General features: G+C 39.9%; 1 protein-coding gene across 2 annotated transcripts in view; it reads right to left on the bottom strand.

The window, feature by feature from the left end:
* Positions 1-13,164, bottom strand: part of lpcat1.S (lysophosphatidylcholine acyltransferase 1 S homeolog) — a 106,656-nt gene extending 93,492 nt beyond the window's left edge. The window contains exons 1-2 of one of the 2 annotated variants that reach the window (XM_018269403.2): positions 12,744-13,164; positions 12,434-12,595 (exon numbers count right to left, since the gene is read on the bottom strand). In XM_018269403.2, coding sequence (XP_018124892.1) covers positions 12,434-12,568 — 135 coding nt within the window. In that variant the 5' untranslated portion in view covers positions 12,569-12,595; positions 12,744-13,164. Of the gene's footprint in view, positions 1-12,433 lie in introns of both variants that reach the window. The other variant, XM_018269402.2, reaches the window with a different exon arrangement.
* Between the last annotated feature and the right edge of the window lie 13,939 nt (positions 13,165-27,103).

Raw genomic sequence — 27,103 nt, 5'->3', positions numbered from 1 at the left:
CCTGGAATAATGTGGGGCAACCATTGAGATTTTGCCTGGACCTGATTCTGCTTTCTGGCCTCAGGGATTAATAAAGTGAAGCCCATTTACATTAAGTGGAAAGGCAACCACTGAGGGGCTCACTGACACTGGTTTTGTGTCCAGGTCAGGGAGTACACCCGTCCGGAGAAGAAACTGGTGGTGGGCATGCCCATCTGTAACGGTGCAAAGTATGTTGTACCTCAATAGAAATTATTTTTGGGGGCCTGCATTTTTTAATAGAGGAAATTTGAGTCAAAGTTTTAATAAACATGACCTCTTACTTTTTCAAAACCAGTTTTATTGTCAGAGTGATGTTTTGGTTACTGACACATTTCTGGGAGTTTTAGGGCAATGTCGTACATGTTATAAAAGTTTTGCGATTGAAGGTGAAATTGCCCTTTAAGCTGCTAGTCTCAGTTCCCCCAAGAGGCTGGCTTATCATAGGTACAATTGTATCTTTGCTTATCTTGAATTGTTACAAATGTATCTAAGTGCAGTTGCCGAGTGTTTTCTGGCATCAGTTCAGGAAATCAAAAAGAAACTCTGAACTTTTAATAAAAATCCAGGACTGGGGGCTGAGCTGTCAAAATCAGGACTGTCCTGCAGAAAACAGGACAGTTGGGGTATGGCATCATGTTGAAACAGCAAAGGAGCTTCTCCTAAATGGTTCTGCAAAGTTGAAAGGTGAGCGTAGAATTGTGAATAATGTTGTTATACACAGTAGTAATAAGGCTTGCTTTGAGCATTATTAGGGGACCCTAGCTGAAACCATGAAAACCAGCTGCAGACTATTATCCTGTCCACATCAATCCAGAGAACTTTGTAGAATAACCTGTCAAATCACCTAGTGGTGTGCCAGCACACTGCCTAAAATAGAACATAAGACCATGCAGAGAGCATAAACAGACAGACACTGCTTCTGATGGAATTTACTTTTAAAACTAACTTACAAAAAAACACTGGAAACTTTGTATTAGGGTACACTGAAAACATTCTTGGAACTACACATTTTAACTCTGATAAAAAAAAAAGCATTTCTGTGCACTTGCTCTTTAAAGATATACTATCAGCACATGTATGCAGTTTGTTCAACATATGGTTTAAACAGATTAACCCTCAAGCAGATTCAGAAATTGTTTATATTCATTACGAACCATAAATAACACAACTTAGAGATAACATTGCTTAAAACTGAAAAAATAATGTAACCATACTCTCAGCACATTTGCAATTTCAATTAAATATTTTAGTGGTTTCAGAGATATTAGCAATTTTAGACAATTTCAATATTGTTAGGAAGGCTTCAGCTCAACCTCTCTCTTTAAAGGCACAGAGAGTAAGCAACCTTAACGGATTCAGTTAAACCCACTGTTGCTGCCTCTAAGTGGAGTCAAAAGTCTTGTATTAGCAGTGTAATAATGCAAGTATCTAAGAAAATACTAAAATTAGAAAATTATTGTTAACAATAAAGCATCCCGAGTAATATTACAGAACATAAATTCATTTTGGGGGGTTTAGATCCTATTTAACCATTAGCAATATATTACAATAATATACAGATCTCTAACTGAACAAGAAACCACAGCAATTCCAATATTTAGAGGGAAAGTTTGCAAAAATGTATTTAATATAAGCTTCATCTCACTGAAATAAGGCATTTAATGAAAATAGTCAATTAAAAAAAACAGTTTCTTAAATAATCAAGTTACTTTTCACTTTACCCCTCTCCGCATCTGTTTCTCTTCATTCTCTCCGTAAAGGAACAGTTCAGTGTAAAAATAGAAACTGGGTAAACAGATAGTATGTCCAAAATAAAAATTGCATCTAATATAGTTAGTTAGCCAAAAATGTAATCTATAAAGGTTGGAGTGAATGGATGTCAAAAATAATTTAACATAACAGAACACAACTTCCTGCTTTTCAGCTCTCTAACTCTTTGTTAGTCAGTGACTTTAAGGGGACCACATGGGACATAACTGTTCAGTGAGTTTACAATGGATCCCTCAAGTCACAGATTGGTTACTGCCTGGTAACTAATCAGTGGAAACCAAGAGAGCTGCAAAGCAGGAAGTAGTGTCCTGGCTATTATGTTAGACATCCAGTGACTCCAGACTTTACAGACTGCATTTTGGCTAACTAACTAAATTGAAAACAATATGAAAGAACTATTTGAACTGTCAGTAGTCTTCCTGCCCCAGCCAAAGCTGGTTTTGGCAGAAGTCAGGTTAGGGGACGATGTAGAGCAGGGGTGTCCAAACTACGGCCCGCGGGCCAAATGCGGCCCGATATCCATTTTATATTGGCCCGCAGCGTGCAAAAATCCCTCCCCCTCTCAGCATCTAGAAGAAAAAAAGTTTCCTACCACGTGTCATTGGGGGGCGGAACCTACAGTGCTTCACTGTAGACTCGAGGAAGCTTGTCCTAAACTCCGCCCTCCCCTCCCCGTGACTGGAGTTTAGTGTAGTGCGGGGAGGGAGGGGGGCAGTAAACAACTGAAAGCATGGCTCCATTCCCCTTCTACACTGCTGCCTGGCCTGGATTTCGTGCATCTGATGAACTGTAAGTAACTGCTCGGTGCTTGGCTTGGGGGATGGGTGGATTTAGTGAGGCTGCAGCCGGGCAAGGGAGTCCGTTACAGATCTAGTGTGTGATTTACTGTGTGTGTGTGTGTGTGTGTGTATGTATGTATCTGTCTGTATGTGTGTCACTGTATGTATGTGTGTCACTGTGTGTGTGTATCTGTCTGTATGTGTGTCACTGTCTGTCTGTGTGTGTGTGTGTGTCTCACTGTCTGTATGTGTGTGTTTGTGTATATATATATCTGTCTGTATGTGTGTCACTGTGTGTGTATGTGTGTGTGTGTTACTTATTTACAATTCGTAAAATGAACATGTTAATCAGGGAGTGTGGCCACAAAATTGGCGTGGCCACAGTGAGTGGCCCGGCTGTTTGTATATTTTACCGCATATGGCCCTTGGAGAAAAAAGTTTGGACACCCCTGATGTAGAGTGCAGATCCTACAGAGTGGGTCGCCATATTGCCGTTTTTCAGTAGACAGGAAGCAGTGTTTTCTCACAGTATTTTTTTAATAAAGCATTGATATTAATAAACTTTATGCAAAGTAGTTCTATTATTAGTGTGGGTAGAATCGAGTTTTTAATAAAAAAAATTTTAGTGTTACAGTTCCTTTAAGGAAATAAAAATATATAAATGTTAAATAAAACCGTTTAAGAAATCAATTGCTTTTATATAATTCAGTACAGAAGAAAAACTGAAATACTGAAATCTCCACTGGCACTGTGAATGAGTGAAAACAGCCACACACCTTATAGTTACCAAATTGTACAATATAATTTTATCCATACCTGTATGGCCTTATTGAGCCGTATAGTTAAAGTGGAAGGTGTAATCTATCAGTGCTAAAAAGAAAATATTAAAGGGGCCGCATACCCCTCCATTCAACATCAATAAATATAGCTTTTGCTAGATGTAAAGCCTATCGTTTTCACAAAATAAGCATTGTTTTTGTTAATTCTTCAGCTAAAAAGGGAAAACATGAAAACTGAAGCTACTTCACCATATTTAACCCTTGATATTTAAAATACCAGTGCACAGATAAACTCAAATCTTCAAGCTCCTAAACTCTGAGCTCTGGTAAACAATCTACCTCACAAAGACCACACATGCAGTATCATCAGTTTCAGCATTTAGCTCAAGAAAAAACAAGAAACATTTTTGTAACTACGGTATAAGAATAGGCAAAAGTATGTTTAGCACAAACCCTATTCTCATGTCAATGGGGGTATACTGCACCTTTGGGATCAGGGTGTCAAAACACAGTTATAGAGACAGGATATTTAATTAAATAAAAAGAAAACCACACAGCAATTTCACAGAATTTAATTTTATGGCTTTATTTAAAGCAAGGAAACGCTATAGAACTTATTGTGTGTGGCAAACTGTAAACTGCATTTTAAAAATGGAGGAAATTGTAAGGAGATAGAACAGTGATCCCCAACCAGTAGCTCACGAGCAACATGTTGCTCTCCAACCCCTTGGATGTTGCTCCCAGTGGCCTCAAAGCAGGAGCTTATTTTTGAATTCCAGGCTTAGAGGCAAGTTTTGGTTGTATAAAAATCAGGTGCACTGCCAAACAGAGCCTCAATGTAGGTTGACAATCCACATTGGGGCTACAAAATGGCCAATCACAGCACTTATTTGGCACCCCAGGAACATTTTTCATGCTAGCGTTGCTCCCCAACTCCTTGTACTTCTGAATGTTGCTCACTGGTTCAAAAGGTTGGGGATCCCTGAGATAGAATAAAGTTTAATTAGCAGACACAATGACCTGTCTGTTTTTTTAGGAGGATGAAGTGTAAATGGGAAAAATATATTTTTTTTAATGTAAATAGCTAAGCTATGCTGTAGTGCAGCCAGCAGGTGTTGCCAGGTCCACATGAGAGCCTATATAAGACAGGGTCTGGCTAAGCCACTCTCTTTTCTGGCCCGTTACATCGAGAAGCAGCATCAGATCAAAGTGATCAGACCCTTGGAAAGGTCTGTACTGTGAGGGCTAGCTAGTGGATAGTAGGGGCAAGTACGTTTTCTCCAGCAGTGAGATAGAGAGGGCTAGCGATCACAGACAGCCTGTTGCCCCAACAAGGAGTAGAAGGTTGTGATTAGATCCCTGAGGTGATTCTACACCAGAATAGGGAAGCAAGTGTTCAGTAGTAGGTTAGTAGAGACCCTGTGTGAGTAGCTTGGTTGTTGGGAGGACACTGTAGAGATGATGGGTAACAGTCCCTTAAGTGAGGGAGCCCCTCGGACAGCTGGCATCACTCCTGCTTGTGTATCTTATAGGACAAGGGCCCTGGAAGCTTCAGAGGGGAGAACACTGGTGTATGTGAGTAACTGATATTGTATGAAGGATACCCTTGTGGGCTACCAGAGCACCAGTCTGAGCTGCATGCTTTGCCCTGCAATAAAAGAAGAATTTGAATTCTCCAATTTTATTGTGACTGTGACTTCCTTGGGGCAAAAAAGGCCTTCACCTGAACATCTAGTAAAAGGTGACGTACTAGCCACGGGTGCCCCTGTTACAAAATTGTGAGATGATATTCCTTCTCTATTCGCCTCTTTAAGATAATGAAACTGCTGATATCTCTGGTAACAGAAGATTCATGTAAATACTTGCCAAGTACATTCATGTAAGAAGCAAGATAATGATCCAGAGACCAGATCCTGTATTCTCACTTACTGATCTGACAACATAGTAGTTTACATCACTTTAATGAATGTATAGGTTTGGTACACACTGGTTCTGAATTCTAGCAATATATGTATTCACACATATACACATACATATATTACACAGTTCAAGGCCAGCACAATTCACCCACAGCTGTTCTGCACAAAGTGTCAGCATAGAATATTCTGCTGCTGATTGAGAGTAGAATAGTGCAATTAACCAGTATGGTTTTGGATTGAGTTTGATGGAACACCAACAAATTCTGACAAAAAAAACAAAACAAAAAATGCTGGTATTCAGACAAATCCTAAACCAATACTAGATTCAGTGCATCCAGTAACTTCTCTTTGTAATGCAACAATAACATAAGAATATACCCTACAAATCATGTATCCCAATCTACAATTAATAGGTTTAATATAGGTTTAATTCATAATTTCAATGGCTGTATTTGTAATTCAGATATAGAACTGATAGTTCAACTAGTAAACAGCATATAACCCCACAGGCAAACAATTTTAGAATTTGGGTCCCAGATTAAAATGAAATTCAACATGGGGCCCAGGGTCTCAATAGTGTCTAGCAAGGGCTGAATGCTGCCTCAAATCACGAGGCTGGAATGTCTGTCCCAAATTCTTTTTTGTTTTTGCAGATCCAAGGTAACAAAACCTGAAAAGTGAGACAATGATTTCTATCCATATTGATCAAAATGGAGCCAAAAATGAAATCAATTGCCCATTTGGGTCAATATCTAAAATATAAAGATAAATCTGCCAAATGTCCTGAATGGCCTTCTAACCGAGTTAAGCTCAAGAAATGGCTTAAACACTGGTGTCATCAATTTGATTGACATGCCCTGGTAATTACAGTTGCTAACCTCTAGCCTGTACTCCTCTTCAATGAAAACTGCACTGGGCTAGGGTAATAATATAGAAGTGCCATGCTACCATCTTGCTTTTAGTCCCTGTGATCCTTGCTGCTGCCCTGGCTGTTGCACATTAGTGGCGTGCAGGTCGAGATTTTCTGACCCTAACCTCCCCCTCCCAACTCGCCCAGCATTCCCCCTCTATAGACCCGCCCAGTAGTGGCATCACAGAATGGGCGGGTGCGAGTCTATAAATTTAGGTGCCAGAAGCCAACAGTGCTAGGTCATGACCCGAGGATTTTGTGCAGAAACTGAAAGCAAATTTCTGCTTTAGAACCAAGACGGCTATGCGGTGCTTTCTTATCATACCCCATACCAGTGCCATTTTTTAGGTGAGAGTAGCACCAGCCCAAGGCCTGAGGTTAGTAATTATAATCAAACAAACTGCACACCCCCCCCCTGTGGTTAAGCCTTTCGTTCTCCTTTAGGGTAAGTCCACACATGGCGTTTTGGGGAGATTTGGTCGCCTGACCAAAACGCACTGTGTGGCCTGACCCTTAAGGATTGAAACAAGGAGTAATTTAGTTACATATTTATCTAAAAGTAAGCCTAGCTATATCTTTTCTTAAATTTGGATGCCTAGTGTGACATTATTCTGGATGCTAAACTATTGACATATCCCTGGAAGGCAACATCTTTTGGATAAAGTTAAATTACTGAAAGTGCTCCATGTCATTCTCTAAAGAAACTAATATCATTAGTGGCTGCGTTTCTCATAAACAGGCACAGTTTTTCATAAACACAAGGAAATACTGGTGCCAGAGAAATACACTGTCAATGTTTTAAAAGAACAGAAATAAGTATTTCCTGTTTACACTATTTAAGATTACATTGCAAGTGAAAATTAAGGCAATGTAAAATTATAATTTCTATGGTAGCCTTACAAGACAGATGTTACTGTGATCTTCCAGTTACAGGATAACTGGAGTATGTGGAGATGGAGATTTATACAGTTACCGCAAGTATAATTAAGAAAATAATTGTGAGAACAATAAAAAAAAGAAAAGGAACAGAAATAATCTGCCATGTGGGGGTTATGTTACATGTAATATACCTAATAATGCATTTTGGATTGGAAGTAAAACCTGGCCTTTATGTTAAGTGCTTGCCTCTATAACACCCCAATTACTCATAATAGTTTAATATAATGACATTTTATCCCAAAATCCAACTGTACTGAACTATAGTTCCTACATTCCCCCCACATGGAACCTTCACCTATAGGGATTTTCGATTTTTTTTTTTTATTACAAATTCAGGGGCAGATTTATCAAAGTGTGAAATTAAAGCACACAGAAAAATTCAAAAGAAATAAACAGAAAGCAGCCAACTTTTGCTGTGGAGAGCACTAATTTCATACTCAACTCCTTAATACTCATCTAGCACATCTTTAATAAACTATAGCACTTATCTGTAAGATGGTATTAGAAATGATGGTATGAACACCTGGTCACTTTTTGTGGTAAGCTGCCAGCTGTGCTCTTTAAAGGGGTGGATCAACTTAAAGCAAATTTTTGGTATGTTATAGAAAAACCCATTCTAAGCAACCTAGAATTGATCATTATTTTTTTTTTATATATAGTTTTTTAATTATATGCTGTCTTCTTATGACTCTTTCCAGCTTTTAAATTGAGGTCACTGACCAATCTAACAAACGAGTGCTCTGTAAGGCTACAAATGTATTGTTATTGCTACATTTCATTACTCATCTTTCTATTTAGACCCAACCCCTATTCATATTCCAGTCTCTTATTCTAATCAATACATGGTTGCTAGATTAATTTGGACCTGACTGATGAAACTGCAAACTGGAAGGCTGCTGAATAAAAAGCTTAATAACTCAAAAACCACAACTAATAAAACAATTAAAACCAATTGCAAACTGTCTCAGAATATCACTGTCACACTAAAAGTTAACTCAAAGGTGAACCATCCCTTTAGTCCTTTAAATGCAGATCATTGACTCTATGGTGAGGATATAAAGTACGAATGTGTCAGTGCCATATATTCTACATTATTGTGTAGACCCAAGAAGTGGGGTTGCCTGCCACAGTCAACATATAAGAAACAAGCCCTTGGCTTATGGAAGCCATAAACAAAATTGTGAATAGGGATAGACCAAATCCACAAGTTTAGGGTTAGAATACTGAATCTATCACAAAAGATTTGGCAAAATACCTAACAAAATGGAATGCTAATTTATATGCAAATACAAATAAATTGTCAAGTACATAAAAAAAAAACTGGCCCCTTCAGTTTTCCAGCCTAATCCAGCAATAAAAGGTTTCACTGCACCCAAAACATGAATCACTAACTAAAAATTGTTTTGTTTCTATGCCCTCCACAATTCAAACATTCAACATTTTTTCCACTTCACAAATATACAGTGTACTACAAAAAAAGGAATTAACTTTTTAAAATATATTCTTATAAATGATAATGTTGGTGCCAGTGAAGGTATGTGCTTAGTGATGTCACTTGTATCAAAAGATTCATGGATACTTGCACATCACATTAAATAATCTAGCCCTACATTAAAATATAAGGCTATTACCAGCCTCCTATGATGTTTCAGAAGACCTGTTTGAAAGACCTAGGAATGGTCATTCTTACCTTTGTATGAGAGCTGTTTCCACAGATTAGCCGCAACCACATGTGACTAACAAATAAATATCTACCTAGTGCCTCACACATACCACTCTGATAAACGGAACAATCTGGCCACCAAAGTAATCAAACAAGGAACAGGAGTGAGCATTTGAGGTTTCTCACCTAAGTAACACAGTTATGAAAAAGTAGGCCTGAGACAAATGCCAGATGAAGTGGTTCTTGGCCTGACAAGAAACACAGCCTGAGATTCTGCTATTACGCATCTTGGAGGGACAGCGCCTATCAGGGGGAAGAGGAGGGGACATCGCTGGGCAGCAGCAGGGATAAGTGGAGGGGATGGCACTGACAGGGGAAGGGGCGATGAGTAGCCAGTTTGTAAATCCGAGCCTGCTGGTGCATTATCAAGTGTAGGGGCAGAATCTCAGCCTGCAAGCCAAAACAAAAAGTATACCGTATATACTCGAGTATAAGCCAAGTTTTTCAGCATCCAAAATGTGCTGAAAAAGTCTACCTCGGCTTATACTCGGGTCAGCGGGCAGTAGCCGAGATTGCAGTCACTTTTAATCATTCCTATACCAACAGTTCACTTGGGGAGAGACTGCAATATCCCACAATACCCTCTGTTGGTTTTATGAAAGAATAACAGTGCGCCCTCTGTTGAGTTATATCAAAGAATAACAGTGACTGCAATATCACACAGCGCCATCTGTTGGTTGTATCAAAGAATAACAGTAACTGCAATATCACACAGCGCCATCTGTTGGTTATATCAAAGAATAACAGTGACTGCAATATCACACAGCGCCATCTGTTGGTTATATCAAAGAATAACAGTAACTGCAATATCACACAGCGCCATCTGTTGGTTGTATCAAAGAATAACAGTAACTGCAATATCACACAGCGCCATCTGTTGGTTGTATCAAAGAATAACAGTGACTGCAATATCACACAGCGCCATCTGTTGGTTATATCAAAGAATAACAGTGACTGCAATATCACACAGCACCATCTGTTGGTTATATCAAAGAATAACAGTAACTGCAATATCACACAGCACCATCTGTTGGTTGTATCAAAGAATAACAGTGACCGCAATATCACACAGCGCCATCTGTTGGTTATATCAAAGAATAACAGTAACTGCAATATCACACAGCGCAATCTGTTGGTTGAATAAAGGATTAACAGTGATGGCAATATCACACAGCGCCATCTGTTGGTTATACGAAAGATCAGTGATGGTTTTATGACACACAGCACTCTCTGCACAATTCTCTGTCACCATCAACTTTGCAAAGAAGTCCGGTCGATCGCTGGGGGAGTCTCTTTGGCGGAAGGTGCGCTGCTGGGAGACAGGGCTGTAGTTGTGTCTAGGCTTATACTAGAGTCAATAAGTTTTCCCAGTTTTCGTAGGTAAAATTAGGTACCTCGGCTTATACTCGGATCGGCTTATACTCGAGTATATACGGTAATTGAATTTTAGAGTACTTTACATTTGGGGACAAAAAAAAAAAAACCTACACAACAGCATGGATCATTTTTATTACAGCTTACAATCTGTTCATTGCAGAGCTGAAGACATGGTAACAAAAACTGAATACTACTACTCTCATTATGAAATCTAGCCAAACAATAAATTCACTCACAAAGAGCTGAGATCTAAAAGCAATGCATGAATAAACACCACCATACACAGGCAAGGGAATACACAATCAAGAAACCATTTATGAGGAAAGCTCTGAGTTACAGGAAGGTCATCTCCCAAAGACTCTATTTTAATCAAATAATACAACATTTGTAAAGTTACTTCCTTTTTCTCAGTAATATTAAAACAGTATATTCTACTTGTTCCCAACTATGATAGAATGAAAAGTGGTTGTTCACCTTTGAGTTAACTTTTAGCATGATGTAGTGATTGATATTCTGAAACAATTTGCAATTGGTCTTCAGTTTTTATCATTTGCGGTTGTTATTGAGTTATTTAGCTTTTTATTCAGCAGCTCTCCAGTTTGCAATTTCAACAGTCTGGTTGCTAGGGTCCAAATTACTGTAGCAACCATGCATTAATTCACATAAAATACTGGAATATAATTAGGAGAATGCCTGAATAGAACAATGAGTATTAAAAAGTAGTAATAATAATATGTCTGTAGCCTTACAGAGCATTTGTATTTAGAAGGGGTCATTGACCCCCATTTAAAAGCTGGAAAGTGAAAAAAAGGCAAATAACTAAAAAATATAAAGAATAAACAATGAAGACAAAATGAAAAGTTGCTTGGAATTAGCTATTCTATGACATACTAAAAGTTAACTGAAAGGTGAACCACCCCTTTAATTCTTACTGGAGGCAAAACAATTTGGTTTAATAAATGTTTTGAGTATTTTTTAGTAGTAGGGCATCCAAACGAAGGAAAATCCCAGGCCCTGAGCATTCTGGATAACAGGTCTGATACTTTTATTACCAAACATCAAGCACTTCTTTCAAAATGAATACACTGTATGATAGAGAAAAGGAAGAGAGGATAAAGTACAACTGTGGCTTAATGTGGAAAGGAAATCTCACTCATGCATAAAAAATGTGAAAGCAAAATTCCCCAGGGATGTTTCTGCACATGTTGTAAATGTTGCTGCATTCTGATTCTGGCATTGATTATATGAATAGCTTCAACTCTAGAACACAGAAGCTTTGTGGAGTTTTAAAGTGTGGGTGTATACAGTATATACCCAATATTTTTTTTTCTCAAATAATAATCAAAATAGCATAGGAGCTAATGGCATCCATATGCACATTACATGTTTTTAATTTTTGTCAAATTCTTTGAACACATTCAGCGGAAGCTTCCAATTTTTATACAGTTTAGAAGAAGAAGCCTGGTAGAGGTTTTAATGGGGGATTTTATAACATCTCTACCCCCATAGGTAGAAATGTAGCAACTCACTGGCCCCAAATCTCACTGAGATTTTACCTGTTCCTCAGACAAGAATATCTGAAGAAAAATTAATTGAGTACAAAGGGGTCTTGTTAATTACAATGTTGCAGTGACAGATGCCGTTTGGTGCCCACCAGCTGGAGCTAGCATTAGTTTTAATTAGGGGGATGAAATGCTGTACAGCAAATGGAGCAGGAGCATGGTACTCAGCCCCCGGGTTCTGTGTAGCTGTGTTTACAAAAGATTATTTGATGATAGACGAGCCAGCATATAAGACTAACAGACATGCAGTTGGCCCAGTTCAACACAATCACTGCCTAACACTGGCTTGCTGTTCAGTAGGTTGGGCTCAACAATGACATTCAAAGGCTGTATTTTTACTGTAAGAGTAATGGACACATGTGGCCAGCAATGTAAGATGGTGTACAGTGCACAAGTCCAATCATCAGCGCATATGCTTTTAACAGAGTTCACTAGTAATTGCCTGTATTAGTTCCAATCACATTCTTCAATCAAAGATAATAAACTTGGATTGTCCTCCCTGTCATTTGCGAGCAGCTATCAACTAAATCCAATGGCTGCTGGTAACAAGTGAATGGAAAGCAACAGATACATCTATTATTTGGTTGACATTTCCTCCCACACACACACACACACACATACTGACACACACACACATACACACAGAGAACCTACTTTGGCTTTCTGCAGTGGGCTGAAGCGCAGGTCATGCACAAAGGGGTTCCTGACAGGCCGGGCCAGCTCCTCCATCCGCCCATCTCCAGCTTCCAGCCCATGGGAGACAACGCGCCCGTTTTTTGTCAGCCTCATGTTGCACAAACCAGCCAAAGCACTGAGCTGTGGGCAACAAGGGGGGTGAACAACGGATTGTTATTTGAAGAAAAAAAAAAAAAAAAAAAAAAAGAGAGAGAAATCCCCAAAAGAAAGATGGTAAGAATGCCTGGTGGAGTAGCGTGAAGTCCAACACAAAGAGAATGTGGATTACCAATTGTCAAAATGGGGGATTTCTGGAGGAAAACAATGGTTTCCCTTCCTTCTGTGATGGTGGGAGATGGCAGAAGGCAATAATCCGGACTGGAGATGTGCTGGAGTGAGGAAGCGATTAGAAGCCTGAGATGTGCTCAAGGGATGTTCCAAGCGGCTCACACACACCAAAGCCAAGAGGGGGAGGAGCATCCGTTGATCTCAGACGAGGACCTGAGTGTTTCAGGAGTGCAGGACACGTCTCCAGAAGATGAGGAGAGCAGGAGGAGGAGCAGCCTCTGTCTGCACGTCTCCTGTCTGAGAGTGTTGTTCCGGCAGGGAAAGGGTTCAGCTAGAGGAAGCAGCAGAATGATGCGCTCACTGCCTTTATCCCCCACCCCTTCTCTAACCCCCTACTTGTTTCCTTCGGTAGCAGCACACACTTGTGACAGAGGGGAGGGGAGAGGGTGGAGACAAAACCGGTTTTCAGAATGCCACATACCGAAAGAGAGAGGGAAGGGGTGGGGGTGCACGAGGAAATGTTGTTTTAAAAATAACAGGAAAATTATTCTGAAAGGTTAGGCTTACTATTTTTCCTTTGAAATCTTAACTATCATGTGTAAATAAGTGGGGACGTTATATACCGACTTGTTTACAGTAAATACAGTAAGTGTGTAGATCTGAAGCCTCTGTGCTACAGATGAGCCAAAGGCTAAACCTACACAGCCAGCAGCTGCAAAGATACAAATATATTGACAAAAGTATTAGGGCACCTGCATGTCAAACATATTATCCTGAAACCACATGACTTGTTTATGAAAGAAGTACAAAATGTGTAGTCAAATTTACTCCCATTATGGCATTTTTGTTAACTAGTATTCTAATGTAATATTGGGAGTGAGCAAAGAACATGTGTTCCACAGCTGCATGCAATATATCAGCATGGATGAAAAGCAGCATCTCTCTTCCCTGACCCAGCCTCCCCACCCCACTCTGCAGCCAGCACAATGTAGTTTTGTCATTTTTAATGCTGCATTCTTTGTTTCACACAAAGTTGCTCTCCTGCAACTCTCCCCCCCCCCCCAAAGACATGTGGAAATAAAGGTAGACTCTGTAACTGTGGGTTTTTTCTTTGCCTCACAGCACATACTGTACTGAGACACGTGATAATTGAATGTGAATGTTCTGTTCCAGTTTGATTTTCTTGCTTATCTAACACTCTCGCGTCTCAGTACTCACAAACTAATGTGCGGCCAGGAAAAAACCAGCAGTTCCCATGTCTACCTTTACTTCAACATGCCTCCCACCTGGGAGGGAGGTGGGAGTAGCAGAATGAGAGCAGCTTTGTGTGAAATGGAGAACAGAACTTTAAAAGTTTAAAAAAGCTACAGATGCTGGCTGCAGGAATGGGGGGGGGGGGAGAGAAGGAGTTTTTTTAATCAATCTATCAGGGAACTAACAAGGAGCCTTTTAAGCCACTGAGCTACCAATGCTTTACTTTACACATACTGTTGGGGGGGATCAGGTTAGAGCAGGAGTTTTGTGTATGGGTCTGACAGGGAACAAAGCCTTGGAGGGGGGCAATTTGTGTATGGGTCTGTCAATGAACAGAGCTTTGGGGGGGGGGACAGGCAATTTTTGTATGGGTCTGTCAGGGAACAGAGCCTTACCGGGGGAGGGCAGGCATTTTGTGTATGGGTATGTCAGGGAACTGAGCCTGGGGGATCAGGAGTTTTATGTATGGGTCTGTCAGGGAATGGAGCCTTGGGGGGGACAGGTGTTTTGCGTATGGTTTGTCAGGGAATGGAGCCTGGGGGGGCAGGAGTTTTGAGTTTGGATCTGTCAGGGATCGTAGTCTTGGGGGGGGACAGGAGTTTTGTGTATGGGTCTGTCAGGGAACGTAGTCTTGGGGTATAGTTGTAGTTTTGTGTATGGGTCTGAGAAGGAAGGTAAGGAAGCAACTGAACTAGCTATAGCCATCTTTGCAAGTGAAAATAATGCAGTGCAATGGGATAGCAGAAAGAAAATATCATTAGTGAGAATGAGTGAGAGGAAAATTTGAAGATGAGTAGTTAAATAGTTAATGTCGGCGCAGGAGATGCTGGATGAAAAAAAGAAAAACAAAAGAGGGTATGGATGCAGAGCCACCATCAAAAATCATGGGACCCTATACGACAAAAATTTTGGCCCACCACCACAGGCCCCTTCCTAGACCCCACACACCCCACCCACACCACCGTAAAAAAGTCACACAAACATGGTCACTAAAAACCCATTGTGGCCAGGGTCAGGGCCCCCCAATAAAAGTTAAAAAAAACTTCACCAGTAGCCAGCCTTCCCCCTACAAGTTAAAAAACCCAGTGGAGGCCAGGGTCCTCCCTCACAAGATAAAAAAAAACTGATGACAAGCACCCCTTATAAGTTAAAAAAAAGCATAGGTGGTCAAGGGCCCCATAGAAAATTAAAAATAAAGATTGGTGCCCAGGGCCTCTCCTTACAACTTAAAAAAAAGTTGTTCCATTGATGGTCAGGGGCCCTGTCATGATACGGGCCTCTAAGAGTTAATAAAACAAGCCAATGTATCATGAAAAAACATTTCTTCACCAAATTCAGATAAGTAACAGGCCTCTCTTAACTAAGGTCTGGAATCAGCCATGTATAAAGGGGTCACAGCTTGTGATGCCCTGCTCCAAGCCCTGGCTGATAAGAGCCGTTCCATGTGGATGGGTGAAAGCCCAAGGAGGGGGCAATCAGCAATCCTTTGTGTGCTGGGGTACTTGTTGAATTAGTATGAACTAACCCTGACTATAGTGAGAGAAATTGTTCAAGTCATACAGATCATTTATTTTGTTTTTTTCCCATTGATTTGGACAATTTTATTTGATTTTTGTGATTTTATTTCACTTTTAGCCCTGTAATACATGTATATAGAAGGCTTTGTTTGCAAAAGGTGAATTGGCAGCTGAAAATGTATGCTTATTGGGCATCAAACTGTTCAGTAGACTACTATTGTTTATCTTTGTATGTATTGGGTGAGATAATTTAGGCAAATTGCAATAATTTTAGTAGAAAATTATAATATAAACTGCTAAATTAAGTTAAATTAATAAAGCTTTGGAGTAGAAAGAAATCTGTACCTATTTTGCATTCGTCGGAATGTGTGCTTTACAAAACTGTATGATTTTTGAAGGTAAGCCTACTATCAGTCAAAGTCTGGGGTGGTGCTTTGGAAATTTGGAAGTGTACTGCTAGGAGTTTTTGACCTATGTAAGTGAAAAAAACCATATCTGGCTGCTGATATGAGCAGGTTTGCACATACATGGAGACCATCTTTGATGGAGGTATCAGGGCAGACATTTGTTGGAAGGATGGTTTGCATTCAGCATAGAGGAGGGTGGAAATTTGCTACTGATTTTATGACATCACAGCAAGGTGTTGCCACTTCCACTTAGCAATCACTTGACCTGGCTCTCAGAGAAAAGTTCCTACCAGTCTGTAATATTATTTCTTTTATTTTAAAACGTAAGCATTTTTGGCAAACAAATGTATTTGAGATTATTATTATTTTCATCTGTCCACCTGGATAATTTTGTTTTCACAATAGTTCTCCTTTAAATAGTTACAGTTGTATCTTTGCTTATCTTAAATTGTTACAAATGTATCTAAGTGTAGGTGTTGATATTTCTGTGCTTTCTGCCATAAAGCCTTATTTTAAGTAAGTTTCAGAAACTTTTTATCTTATTCTGGCATCAGTGCAGGAGATCAAAGAGAAAGCCAAAACTTGTTAATAAAAATCCAGGACTACACTAGGCTTCCCCCATGGGTCAACTCATACCTCACACACTTCAAACAGCTTCAAGACTTCACATACTGGCCAACCTACGACCTGAAATACCTAGGGAACCTCCTTATAGATTCCACCTTCCTTACCTATGAACAACTATCTCTTAAATGCCAAGATGATATTTTTATAGGTATTTTTACCTCCGACACGCATTCCAGGCACAATTTTCCACTTTGACTCCACACATATGCTCCCTAACCCTAGAGCATATCCTACATACACCTGACACCCAAAAACTAGTCTCATATTCCTCAATTAACTCAAGAGGACTGGAGGAAGCCACAATAACTACTATATATAGCTATAATAGCTATAACTACTTAATCTCAAGGAGAGATAGGATGGTTCAATAAAAGATAATCCATCAACTGTATATAACCCAAGCAAGTTAAATGCCATGGGAAGGCGACCTGACCCTTCTTGTCCCTGGTGCAACACCTCCCCAGCAACCTTCTACCACATGATGTGGTCCTGTCCCCTAAATATGTCTAAATATGCTAGAAGTAGATACCACTCATTACTATTTTATGCAAGGAAAAACATAGCCATGCACTGGATGGGCACTGACGGTCAAGATAGGAAACAATTGGTTCACAAGGCTATCCCCCTATTTAAACTGACCTATGAAGCTAGAGGGACGCAATCCAAATATGAAAAAAATCTGGACCCCATGGTGTGAGGTGGATGTAAACTAAAAATTCACTCTGCCAGTTATTTCTTACTGCACCAAAATACTGTTACTGATGTATCCCTCAATGTTTTCTTCCAATTACTACACTTCCTCAACTGTAATGGTCTTGGCTGAATGTATGTTATTAAATATCAATAAAAAAAAAAGTTACCTTTTTAAAAATAAAAATCCAGATTGAGCTTTCAAAATCGGGACTGTTCCCCGGAGAAAACAGGACAGTTGGGAGGTATGGCAAAGTTGAAAGTGTAGAATTGTGAATTATGTTATTCTATGCAGTAGTAATAAGGTTTGCTTTCAACAATATTAAAAGACCCTAGCTGAAACCATGAAAACTAAAGACTATTATTCTGTCCACATCAATTCACAGAACTTTGTAAAGTAACCTGTCAAATCAGATTTTCACTTTCTATAAACCAAACAACAGAAACTTTCTGTCAATATGAATAATCCTCAATCCGCCAAGATCAGTCTAAACAGCTTCTAGACTATTTATACATGCCCAGATCGTTGTATTACATATCTTTGAATATGTGACCAACAATTGCCTTCTCAGCTTTTTATCAAAAAGTTTGGTATTACTAAATATGGATTTCAATAATTGTCTCCTTTCCTAGAAATCCTATGAATAAGATTGCAGAAGAAGCTTTGCGCTATGGCAGGGTGCAGAGGAGCGTTTTCCTTCTCGTCTGTTATTGCAAGGGTAAGCGCAGGCCTACCATGTACCTGCCAGTACTTGGCACTTTGCAACTTGCTCTATATTGCAGTGCTGATATGTCGCAGACACAAGTGCATGTTCAATGAGTACTAAGGGGTATAATTTTGCACTCCTTAGTGTTCTTGTACTTGCTCCACAGCTGCTTTGTGTTTTCTCTTTATTTTGGTGCTGCGTGAATTTGACCTAGATTTCAGTTTCCCCTATTGCGCTCACTGCCAACATTCAAATTAAGAAATCCTTCCATCTCCCCTGGACCAGTCTGGAAATGTCAGAAAAAAGCTTTGAACAAGTTCCACAACCTACAAACATTAAAATAAATAATTAAATAAGTTCAACTTAGTGGGCAAGATGGGCTATGCACAGCAAGACAGTGAAGAAAGTTGTAGGAAGAGACCAGTGGAACTACCTGAAACAATTGGTTAACTACAAGGGAGGGGGTTGCAACAATAGTGCAAAGATGTTCAGTACTGTGTTCAAGCAGGTATGCATTCCTGGCTGGTGGGGAGATGGGAAGGGGCAGGCACAAAGTCTGAACGATGGGAGGTGTTGTTGATGGGAATACATAACTGTAGATTAATTCTGATCATTTTATAATTATTATTTATTTATATGTGTATATATGATTCATTGCTGATAATGTTCATATCTCTGCCTCTCCACCTCTGTTTTGTCATTATTTATTGTTCTGTCTACGATTTCCATTGTCCTCTACCATGTGTACCAGATCAAGAATTTAGCCAATCATCATATTCTTGCTGATATATTATGAATCATTTACTGACTGGCTGAAGAATTCATGCTGTGTTAGTTCCTTTGTTCTTGTGGTGGTGGTGCTCTGTTTTCAGAAGTGATGGTTTTCTTATCTGTGCTTAAAGAAGAACTAAACCCCCCAGTAACAACAATCCTCCTTAAAGTAGAATAATGCTAGAAATGCTGTATTTTGTATACTAAATATAAACATAAACTTACTGCACCAGAAGCCTAATACAGCAAGACTGATCAATAATTAGAATATGCAAACTTCGCTCGATCTACGGATACAATTCTATACACAGTCACTGGCTGCTCTACATGGAAAAAAACAAAGCTGCTCGAGATCAGGGAAGTAAAGTGGGGGGCTCCCCCCTGCCATTTGAAAGTATGATTGTTTCCCTGCAGAGCAGTTAGGGACTGTCTGAAGTTTCCTATCCGCAGCAGTCAGGGCAAGTAAAACAAAGGGGGAATTTCACTGCATAAAGTCAAGCTTCTTTTAAAAACGGTAGACATTTTTTGAAGTATATTGGAGATAGATTTATCTTTCATTAAAGAAAGTAAAAATTGGATTTTATTTTTTTTGTCTTTACATCCCCTTTAACTGCCTGGCATTGTCCCCCTACCCTCTCCCTTCCCACAGTGTGTATTAGACAGAAAGGTGCCCTAGAAAAAAAAACCTGACCTTATAATGCAGAGCAGCGCAATGGAGTTCCCCGACTCTATCTTCTGCCTGTTTGCATTCTGTTGGGTGTCTTCGCCAAAACAAAGGCTGGGGGGACTCAGCCGAGCTGCTCTGCATTATATGGTCAGGTTTCTTTTTCAGGGGCACCTTTCTGACTACTACACAGTGTGGGAGGGGGTGATTCCATGTAGTTAAGAGGGGCTCTTGTTACTGGGGGGGGTTAGTTCTCCTTTAACCACAGTTGAGTGTTTTCATATTCATCAGTGGCCATAAAGTGTGCTACAAAACAAAGGGCTACAGATCAAAGAGGGTCCCTGAGTTGGGATCAGTAAGGCTCAGCCAATCATACATAACATGTAAAAATGGGGTGTAGTAACCCTTGGTAGTGTACACAGTATACTTACTTCAGCCACATATCCCAGCCCACCAACTCCCCCTGAGTTTGTTGTTGATTGAATAGGCTGTGATGAACTACTCACACAGTGATTGCCTTGTAGATGGTGGGAGGTGTCAACTCAGTTCTGTTACTAGTTACACCAAACTTGTCCTTGACAGGAACCTTTGGGGGCATCCTTCAGCTTGGATAACATGTGACCACTGGTGGGCTGTAGTTGGTTCATGCTGATTCTTGGCAGAAGCCTTTTAGAGAACTCTGTAAAGTGATCACAGCATGGTGGTCCCCTCTGGACACCCCTTGAACCTAATCACTAATTTATATGGTTCCCCAGTTTGTATCAGAACAGGGTCAAATTAATCCAGCTTTGCTTTACATATTGTACACTGAGGACACTAACACAAAATCTCTGCTACAGCCCTAACCCTAGTGCATAGATTTTGTGATAAACCAACTGTTTGGTCTAAGCTACTACTGCTCCAGTTTTTCTTCTGGTACAGCAAACCTTCATGTTTTAGGCCATCCCAATGTATGTGTGGCGTGCCCCTATATGCATGCATGTATATTATTGATGCAGTACTCAAGCAGCATTCACAGTAGGAACCTGATTTAACTTTTTAGGGAACAAGAACAAAATGGTGGAAAGTCACCTTTGGCCTAAAATTTAGTATGTTATATAATGTCTTAGTCTTCTCTGGTCTTCCCTATACTTTTTTTCATGATTTGCCTCAAGTAATTTACTTGAGGCAATTACAAGGAAAGTGCATGACAAGGCATTTTAACATGGACCACACGTTTCAACCTGTGTCATTGCCCTTAAGCTTCAAGTACTTAAAGGTTTTTGGCACAGGAGTCAGTAACAACTTTTACTAGACCTCTCTGAAATTCTGATGTGCAACCTAAAACAATAAATGATTTGTGATTGGCCACAGGAAGTGCAAATTATCTTGACATCACTATTTACAGATGGACCCAAGGCAAAATTTGATCAGTACTTGAAACTCCCATACATGCGTTGGAATAGGTAGGACCACAAAAAAGCTTTAAATATGGGAACATAAGAATTGGCACCTCTAAATAAAAGGTGGTATTTATTAAAAACCCTGCTATTTTACGCCAAAAAGCAAATTACCATGACATGGATGAGCCCACAACCCCCCACAGTAAAGCAATGGGTAAAACTGATCAATACCAGGCTCCCGATGATAAAACTAACATACATAGCCAGACAGTGTCCGGAAAAGTTTGGGAAAATGTGGGAACCCTGGTTAAAGCTCTGTCCCGAAGTAGATCCAGAGTCTCAATAAATGCAAGTATATGAGAGAATATATATGTAATATAACTATTACTTTTTCAGCAAATTGAATCCTATATAAGCACGCTCAAATCCTGTGGGAATTGGAAGTAACATGTAATACTCACATTAACCTAATACGTAGCAGACTCTATGCTCCAATTGTGTACCTGAATGCCTTAATCCAGGGCTGTCCAACTGGCGGCCCGCAACCCCCCCCTCATATGGCCCTCCACATCAAAGTCTGCCTGCTGTGTCTGTTTTCCATATGTAAAATTTAAAAGGTATTACTACAGAGATTAACTGGCCCCTGCATTGTCTAAACCACAAATTCAGACTAATCCCCTGTATTGTTCACACCTGTGATCCCCCTGCATTGTTCACACTTGTGACTCCTCTATTGTTTATATCCTGAAGGCCTGTACTGTTCACACCTGAGACCCAGACTGAAACTGCCCACATTGTTCACCTGTTCACACTTTATACAAAATCCTAATGGGGTACCAGCACTGTGTCACTGTATGCAGTACAAATTAGACTGGTCCTGATTCCTGTCTCCTGCTCTGTTCTGCCTTCCCTATACTCCCTGTGTGTGTCATACTTTGGTATTTGTTCTGGGGGTTTGTTAGCAATTGAAAATTATTGTTAGTGGTCCCTAAGGTGTTTAATCATATGCTGGGGTACTGTATTATACACAGGGGAGGAGGAGGCATATGGATTTATGGGTATGTCTTATATCACTTAGCTTTTTTCCCATATGAGTGGCATCCTTGTCAGGGCAGGCACAAGGTAGTTCGGCACCATAGGCAAGAGCTTCAATCAGTGCCCCCTGTCCTATATTACCATTTCCCTCCTTACCATGATGGTAAATATTTTAAATAAAGAGAGCAAGAGAGTGTACAACACTTTTTCATTTATATTACTGCCCCCTGTACCTGTACCAGCAAGCTCAGCAGCCATCCATTATACAGCCCTCCTGCAGCCATCATATTGCCCTCAATCTTTGTCTGTGTCAGCAGCAGCCAAAAATAAATCTGATCACATTATATTGCCCCCAAGTATTTATGCACCTGTGCCAGCGCCCAGCCCAGCAGCAACAGCAAACATATGGGCCCCAAATCTGTACCTGGCTGTGCCAGCAGGAAGCTTCACACTTTACAGTAATAGAAAAAATGTCTTGAGTTCAGTGCAACTGTGCAAGGCTGAGAGCAGCGAGAGCCACACCAAGCAGGCCACCAGCTCTGCTTCTCTCTGTCATCCAACAGATCAGTGACATCATTGACACGTGTATGCACGTCGCGGTGCACCGCACAGAAGGAGCTATTACTTGCCGGCAATATGGAGAAGGGGAAGGAGACGGATTCCACCCAACTGGGTGACAATGATTACTGAAACAAATTATTAAATAAACGCTTGAAAAAAGTGCGCCCCTCAATGATGGCGCCCTAGACAGCCACCTACTCTGCTTACCCCTAGTTCCGGCCCTGATCCCTGCAGTCAGCACCAACCATTTGGTTTTTTGGTGTGCTATTAATGTGGACATGGTCTTGTGGTAACATGGGTGTGGTTTAAAGTGGGTGTGGTCTAAAAACAGGGAGTGGCTAAAACTGGCTTCCATTATCGGCCCACCACCATGTAGATTGGAAAAATTCCGGCCCTCCGTACCATAGAAGTTGGACAGCACTGTGACTTAATCTGATATGTTGTGGTCCTGCGTGACCAACTGCACTTTTCATCATCAATGCCTACATTGTCTGTTATTAAGTATGTTGTTTGTTTCAAAACGCAAAATAAAAACCTTTTTTTAAAAAAAAAAAATATGGGAACATAAAATCAAAGTTTGACTGTAAAGGCAAATTAAATATCGCTCATAAAAATTTGTTGTGTGAGAAGCTTCTGGATGTTACAGTATGTCTGCATCATTCAGTGTGTGCTTAATGCAAAGATTACACATACAGCTTGCAGTGGAGATCCAATTTTATGTATTGAACAGGACTCATTCCTTCACCTGCTGCCTATTTATTTATGAATGTAGGCTCTGGACAGACAATGAGCCAGGTCCGGACTGAGAATTAAAATAGGCCCTGACATTTCAGGTACACAGAGGTCCAATCAGCCCACACAGAGGCCCTAACAGCCTCCACCAGCCCACTAAATACTGACTTTCTATGGGAACTTATAGCAGCCCCTCTGGCATTTGCCAGAACCCACAGATTGCCATTCCGGGCCTGCAATGAGCAGCACCTATTTATTACCCTCCAGTTTATAAATGTAATAAACATAATTAAGGGGTTATGTTCCTGCAAGTCATCCAGTAGATACACTTCAAAACACTTGTTTTACATTTCTGAAGCCACTTGCTTTGGGACTGCCATCAACTGACTATTACGTGTTACTTACAGTATATTAACCTCTGCAGAGTGATCACAGCTGAGGAAGGCTGATCAATCTCTGTATGGGAATGGATTTTGCACAAACATGTCACATTCAAGTGATGTATTATACTATGCCTGAAGCAGGGATCTAAGCTGTGAGAATACTTACCAGCCATGTCCCTCGGCGCACTCCTGTCTGCCGTCTCTTACATCACGGGTTCCTGGACACAGATGCGAGCATCTTCGCAACAATGGTCACCGGTGTATTGGCGCCAGTGTGTGTGCATCAGCACACACTCACACATTTCGCATTTTGACGGATTGGCACCAAGACTAGAGGTATTTAAGGATCCTTTTGTATTCAATCTGTGCCTGGTAATCTTGGTTTACTCCTGAAGCCTAGCCTTGTATTTCAATGATTTATTGTGTATAAACTTTGCCAGTTGAATCTTGAATATTGAATCTTCTCTGCTTGTCCAGACCTCTGCCTATTCTCCATTCCTGCTGTCTGCCTTGAACCCGGATCTATTCTACTACGCCTCACACTTACTCCCTGGTACTGGGCTCTGGTTGAGCCTCACTGGCTTCTCTCCACTGGCCTCTCTTCCCCCTGTGTCATCATCCGGTGGGTTCCATGTAGTGTGGGCCGCTATTGTGGGTCCTTCTCGTCCAGAAAAGATCCATCTCCTTCATGGACACTCCAGCCCAAAGGATTGCCTTTTATAATCCATTAAGTTAGATACTAAAATGTATTCCTTAATCTATATTCTCTGGTTTTTATAGATGTATAACATGGCACAACACTCTACTAAGGAATCTCAGATTGTATCATTACAATAAGCAAAGGTGGATACTTGTTGATCGAACAGTGCCCCAAGCTATTTTAGCTTTTAAAAGTTCCATGCTTTGCGTTGCACAATTTACAAATTTGAATTTGTAAAAGATCTTCACATTTTTGTCCCTGAACTAAATATTTAAAATAATTTTTGAATACGGCAGTTTGCCAAGGGATTGCATATTGGCCTATGGTTCATATTTTTTCTTTTTAATAACAGTCAAATATACTGTTAGTAAACTGTGTCCTACTAGTTGTTTTTTTAATAAGTGGTCAGTAGATATCAACATCAGAGTATTATCCACAACCAGCTTTACTAGATTTACCTCCTGGGTGTTTATTATTCAAATTATTCATTATTCCTAGCTGCATCAAGTTATAACTGTACAACTATTCCAGTTATACAATTTAAAATAAACCATAAATTGTTGCAATTTCAAAAGCTATAGCTATTGCTTCGATCTGTCTGGTTTATCTTGATCTTAGACAGTCAAAAATATTTGGTTTCAGTGTGATTATAACAGTGTAGTAATTTTGGTAACACATATAGGCCTATTTATTAAAGGTTGGATTTTAATTATTTCAGAGGTGTTTGAAACCACTATTAAAGGAAAACTATACTTTACATCATATTAAAGAATCTTACCAAACTTGTCTATATAATTAAGTAAATCTTGACCTTTTACATCTCTTGCCTTGAACCACCATTTAGTAATGGTCTGTGTGCTGCCACAGAGATCACCTGACCAGAAATACTACAACTCTAACTGTAACAGGAAGAAGTGTTGAAGCAAAAGACAGAACCCTGTCTGTTAATTGGCTCATGTGACCTAACATGTATGGTTTGTTAGGTATGTTTGTGTGCACAGTGAATCGTACGATCCCAGGGTGGCGGCCCTTATTTTTTAAAATGGCAATTTTCTATTTATGATTACCCAATGGCACATACTACCAGAAAAGTATATTATTATGAAATTGGTTTATTTACATGAAGCAGGGTTTTACATATGAGCTGTTTTATGCAGTATCTTTTTATAGAGACCTACATGGTTTGGGGGGTATAGTTTTCCTTTAAATTCTTTTTTCTCTAAAACTACAAATGAATTAGTATAATCTATATTGTCCTGTGAGAATCTGTAATTATAAAATGGTAATGTAATAGTGTACATTTTCGCTTGCAGAAAAACACACGGGAGGATAGCTGACCTGCATTTCCACCAATGTTGGTGGTTTGTGGCCCCCACATTGGTGACTTGCTGCAAAGTATACAACCTCTTCACGTCCCAATCAGGTTGTAATATTTGTAACTTGCCATGTTGTGTACAATAATGGGTTATCTAATATTTCACTCCGGAGTTATATAGAATAGGTGTAGGTGGTGCACAAACTGTTTCTCTTGAGATGTGTTTGTATACCCCTCCAGTCTTTCAGATCTCAATAAGCCGGTGATATGATACTATTTGGTGCTAGAGGAATTAGGTCCTCTGATTGGATTCCCTTGCTGTAATTTCTTGAGACTTATTCTTGTTTTTTCCTATTCCAAATTAATTCTCTGAATATTTGATTAACTTTTTAGTACCATTTTCTGACATCAAGAGCAGGAGATTTTGCAGTTTATACAGTAATTTAGGGAAGGCCCTTGATATCTTTCAGCATAACATCTTTGCAGTGTGTGATATTGTGAACATATCAATCAAAGCAGGTTTTTGAGTATTTGGATGCTTAAAGGATTCTGTCATGATTTTTATGATGTATTTTTTATTTCTAAATTACACTGTTTACATTGCAAATAATTCACCCTACCATATAAAATTCAATTCCTGAACCAGCAAGTTTATTTTTTTTAATTTATAATATTGGTGTGTAGGCAGCCATCTCAGGTCATTTTGCTGGGTCATGTGCTTTCAAAAAGAGCCAGCACTTTGGAATGGGACTGCTTTCTGGCAAGCTGTTGTTTCTCCTACTCAGTGTAACTGAATATGACACAGTGGGACATGGATTTTACTATTGAGAGCTGTACTTAGATCTACCAAGCAGCTGTTACCTTGTGTTAGGGAGCTGCTATCTGGGGACCTTCCAATTGTATTGTTGTTATGCTGCTGGGGGGGGGTATCATTCCAACTTGCAGTAAAGCAGTAAAGAGTGACTGAAGTTTATCACATGACTTGAGACTTGGGACAATATGTCTAGCCCCTTGTCAGATTTCAAAATTAAATATAAACAAATCTGTTTGCTCTTACGGATTACAGTGCAGAATTGTGCTGGAGCAGCACTATTAACGGATGCGTTTTGAAAGTATCCCTTTAAGTATATGGTTTACTCCTTGAATCATTTGTACTCCTTTTTGGCAGCATATAAGTAAATTAAATAGTATCTATACAAGTTATTTAAGTGGAAGCAAATGACTGGTGGCTGGAGCAAAATTAATATAAATGTGCAGCATACATATGTATTTACTAGATATGTGAAAAGATTATGTAGGAACCTTTCAGTACCTTATTTCCTTGCTTTTGGGTTAAAACCCATGTAAGCTATGCACCTATTTTGTATACCCAGTTCATTGGCGCATAGGTTGATGGCCATATCCTGCATCACTGTAATATAGTGCTTTGCAGGAGGAGGGCCTGACTCTTTGGCCTGCAGCAGTTGATCTGGGTGGATGTTCCATTGAGTCAACAAGGCCCCAGAAGTGTTAGGCTCTAAAGGGAAAACCCCTTTAAAGAAGTCGGGGGACACGGACCCGGTGAAAAAAAGCTAGTGTGAAGGATAGCCACTGTTATATCGCTCTCTATAGAGAGT

Source organism: Xenopus laevis, chromosome 6S, assembly GCF_017654675.1.
Source record: "Xenopus laevis strain J_2021 chromosome 6S, Xenopus_laevis_v10.1, whole genome shotgun sequence".
Lineage (NCBI taxonomy): Eukaryota > Metazoa > Chordata > Amphibia > Anura > Pipidae > Xenopus > Xenopus laevis.
Note: the sequence above shows the minus strand (reverse complement) of the source record. Positions and strands in the feature narration are given on the sequence as shown.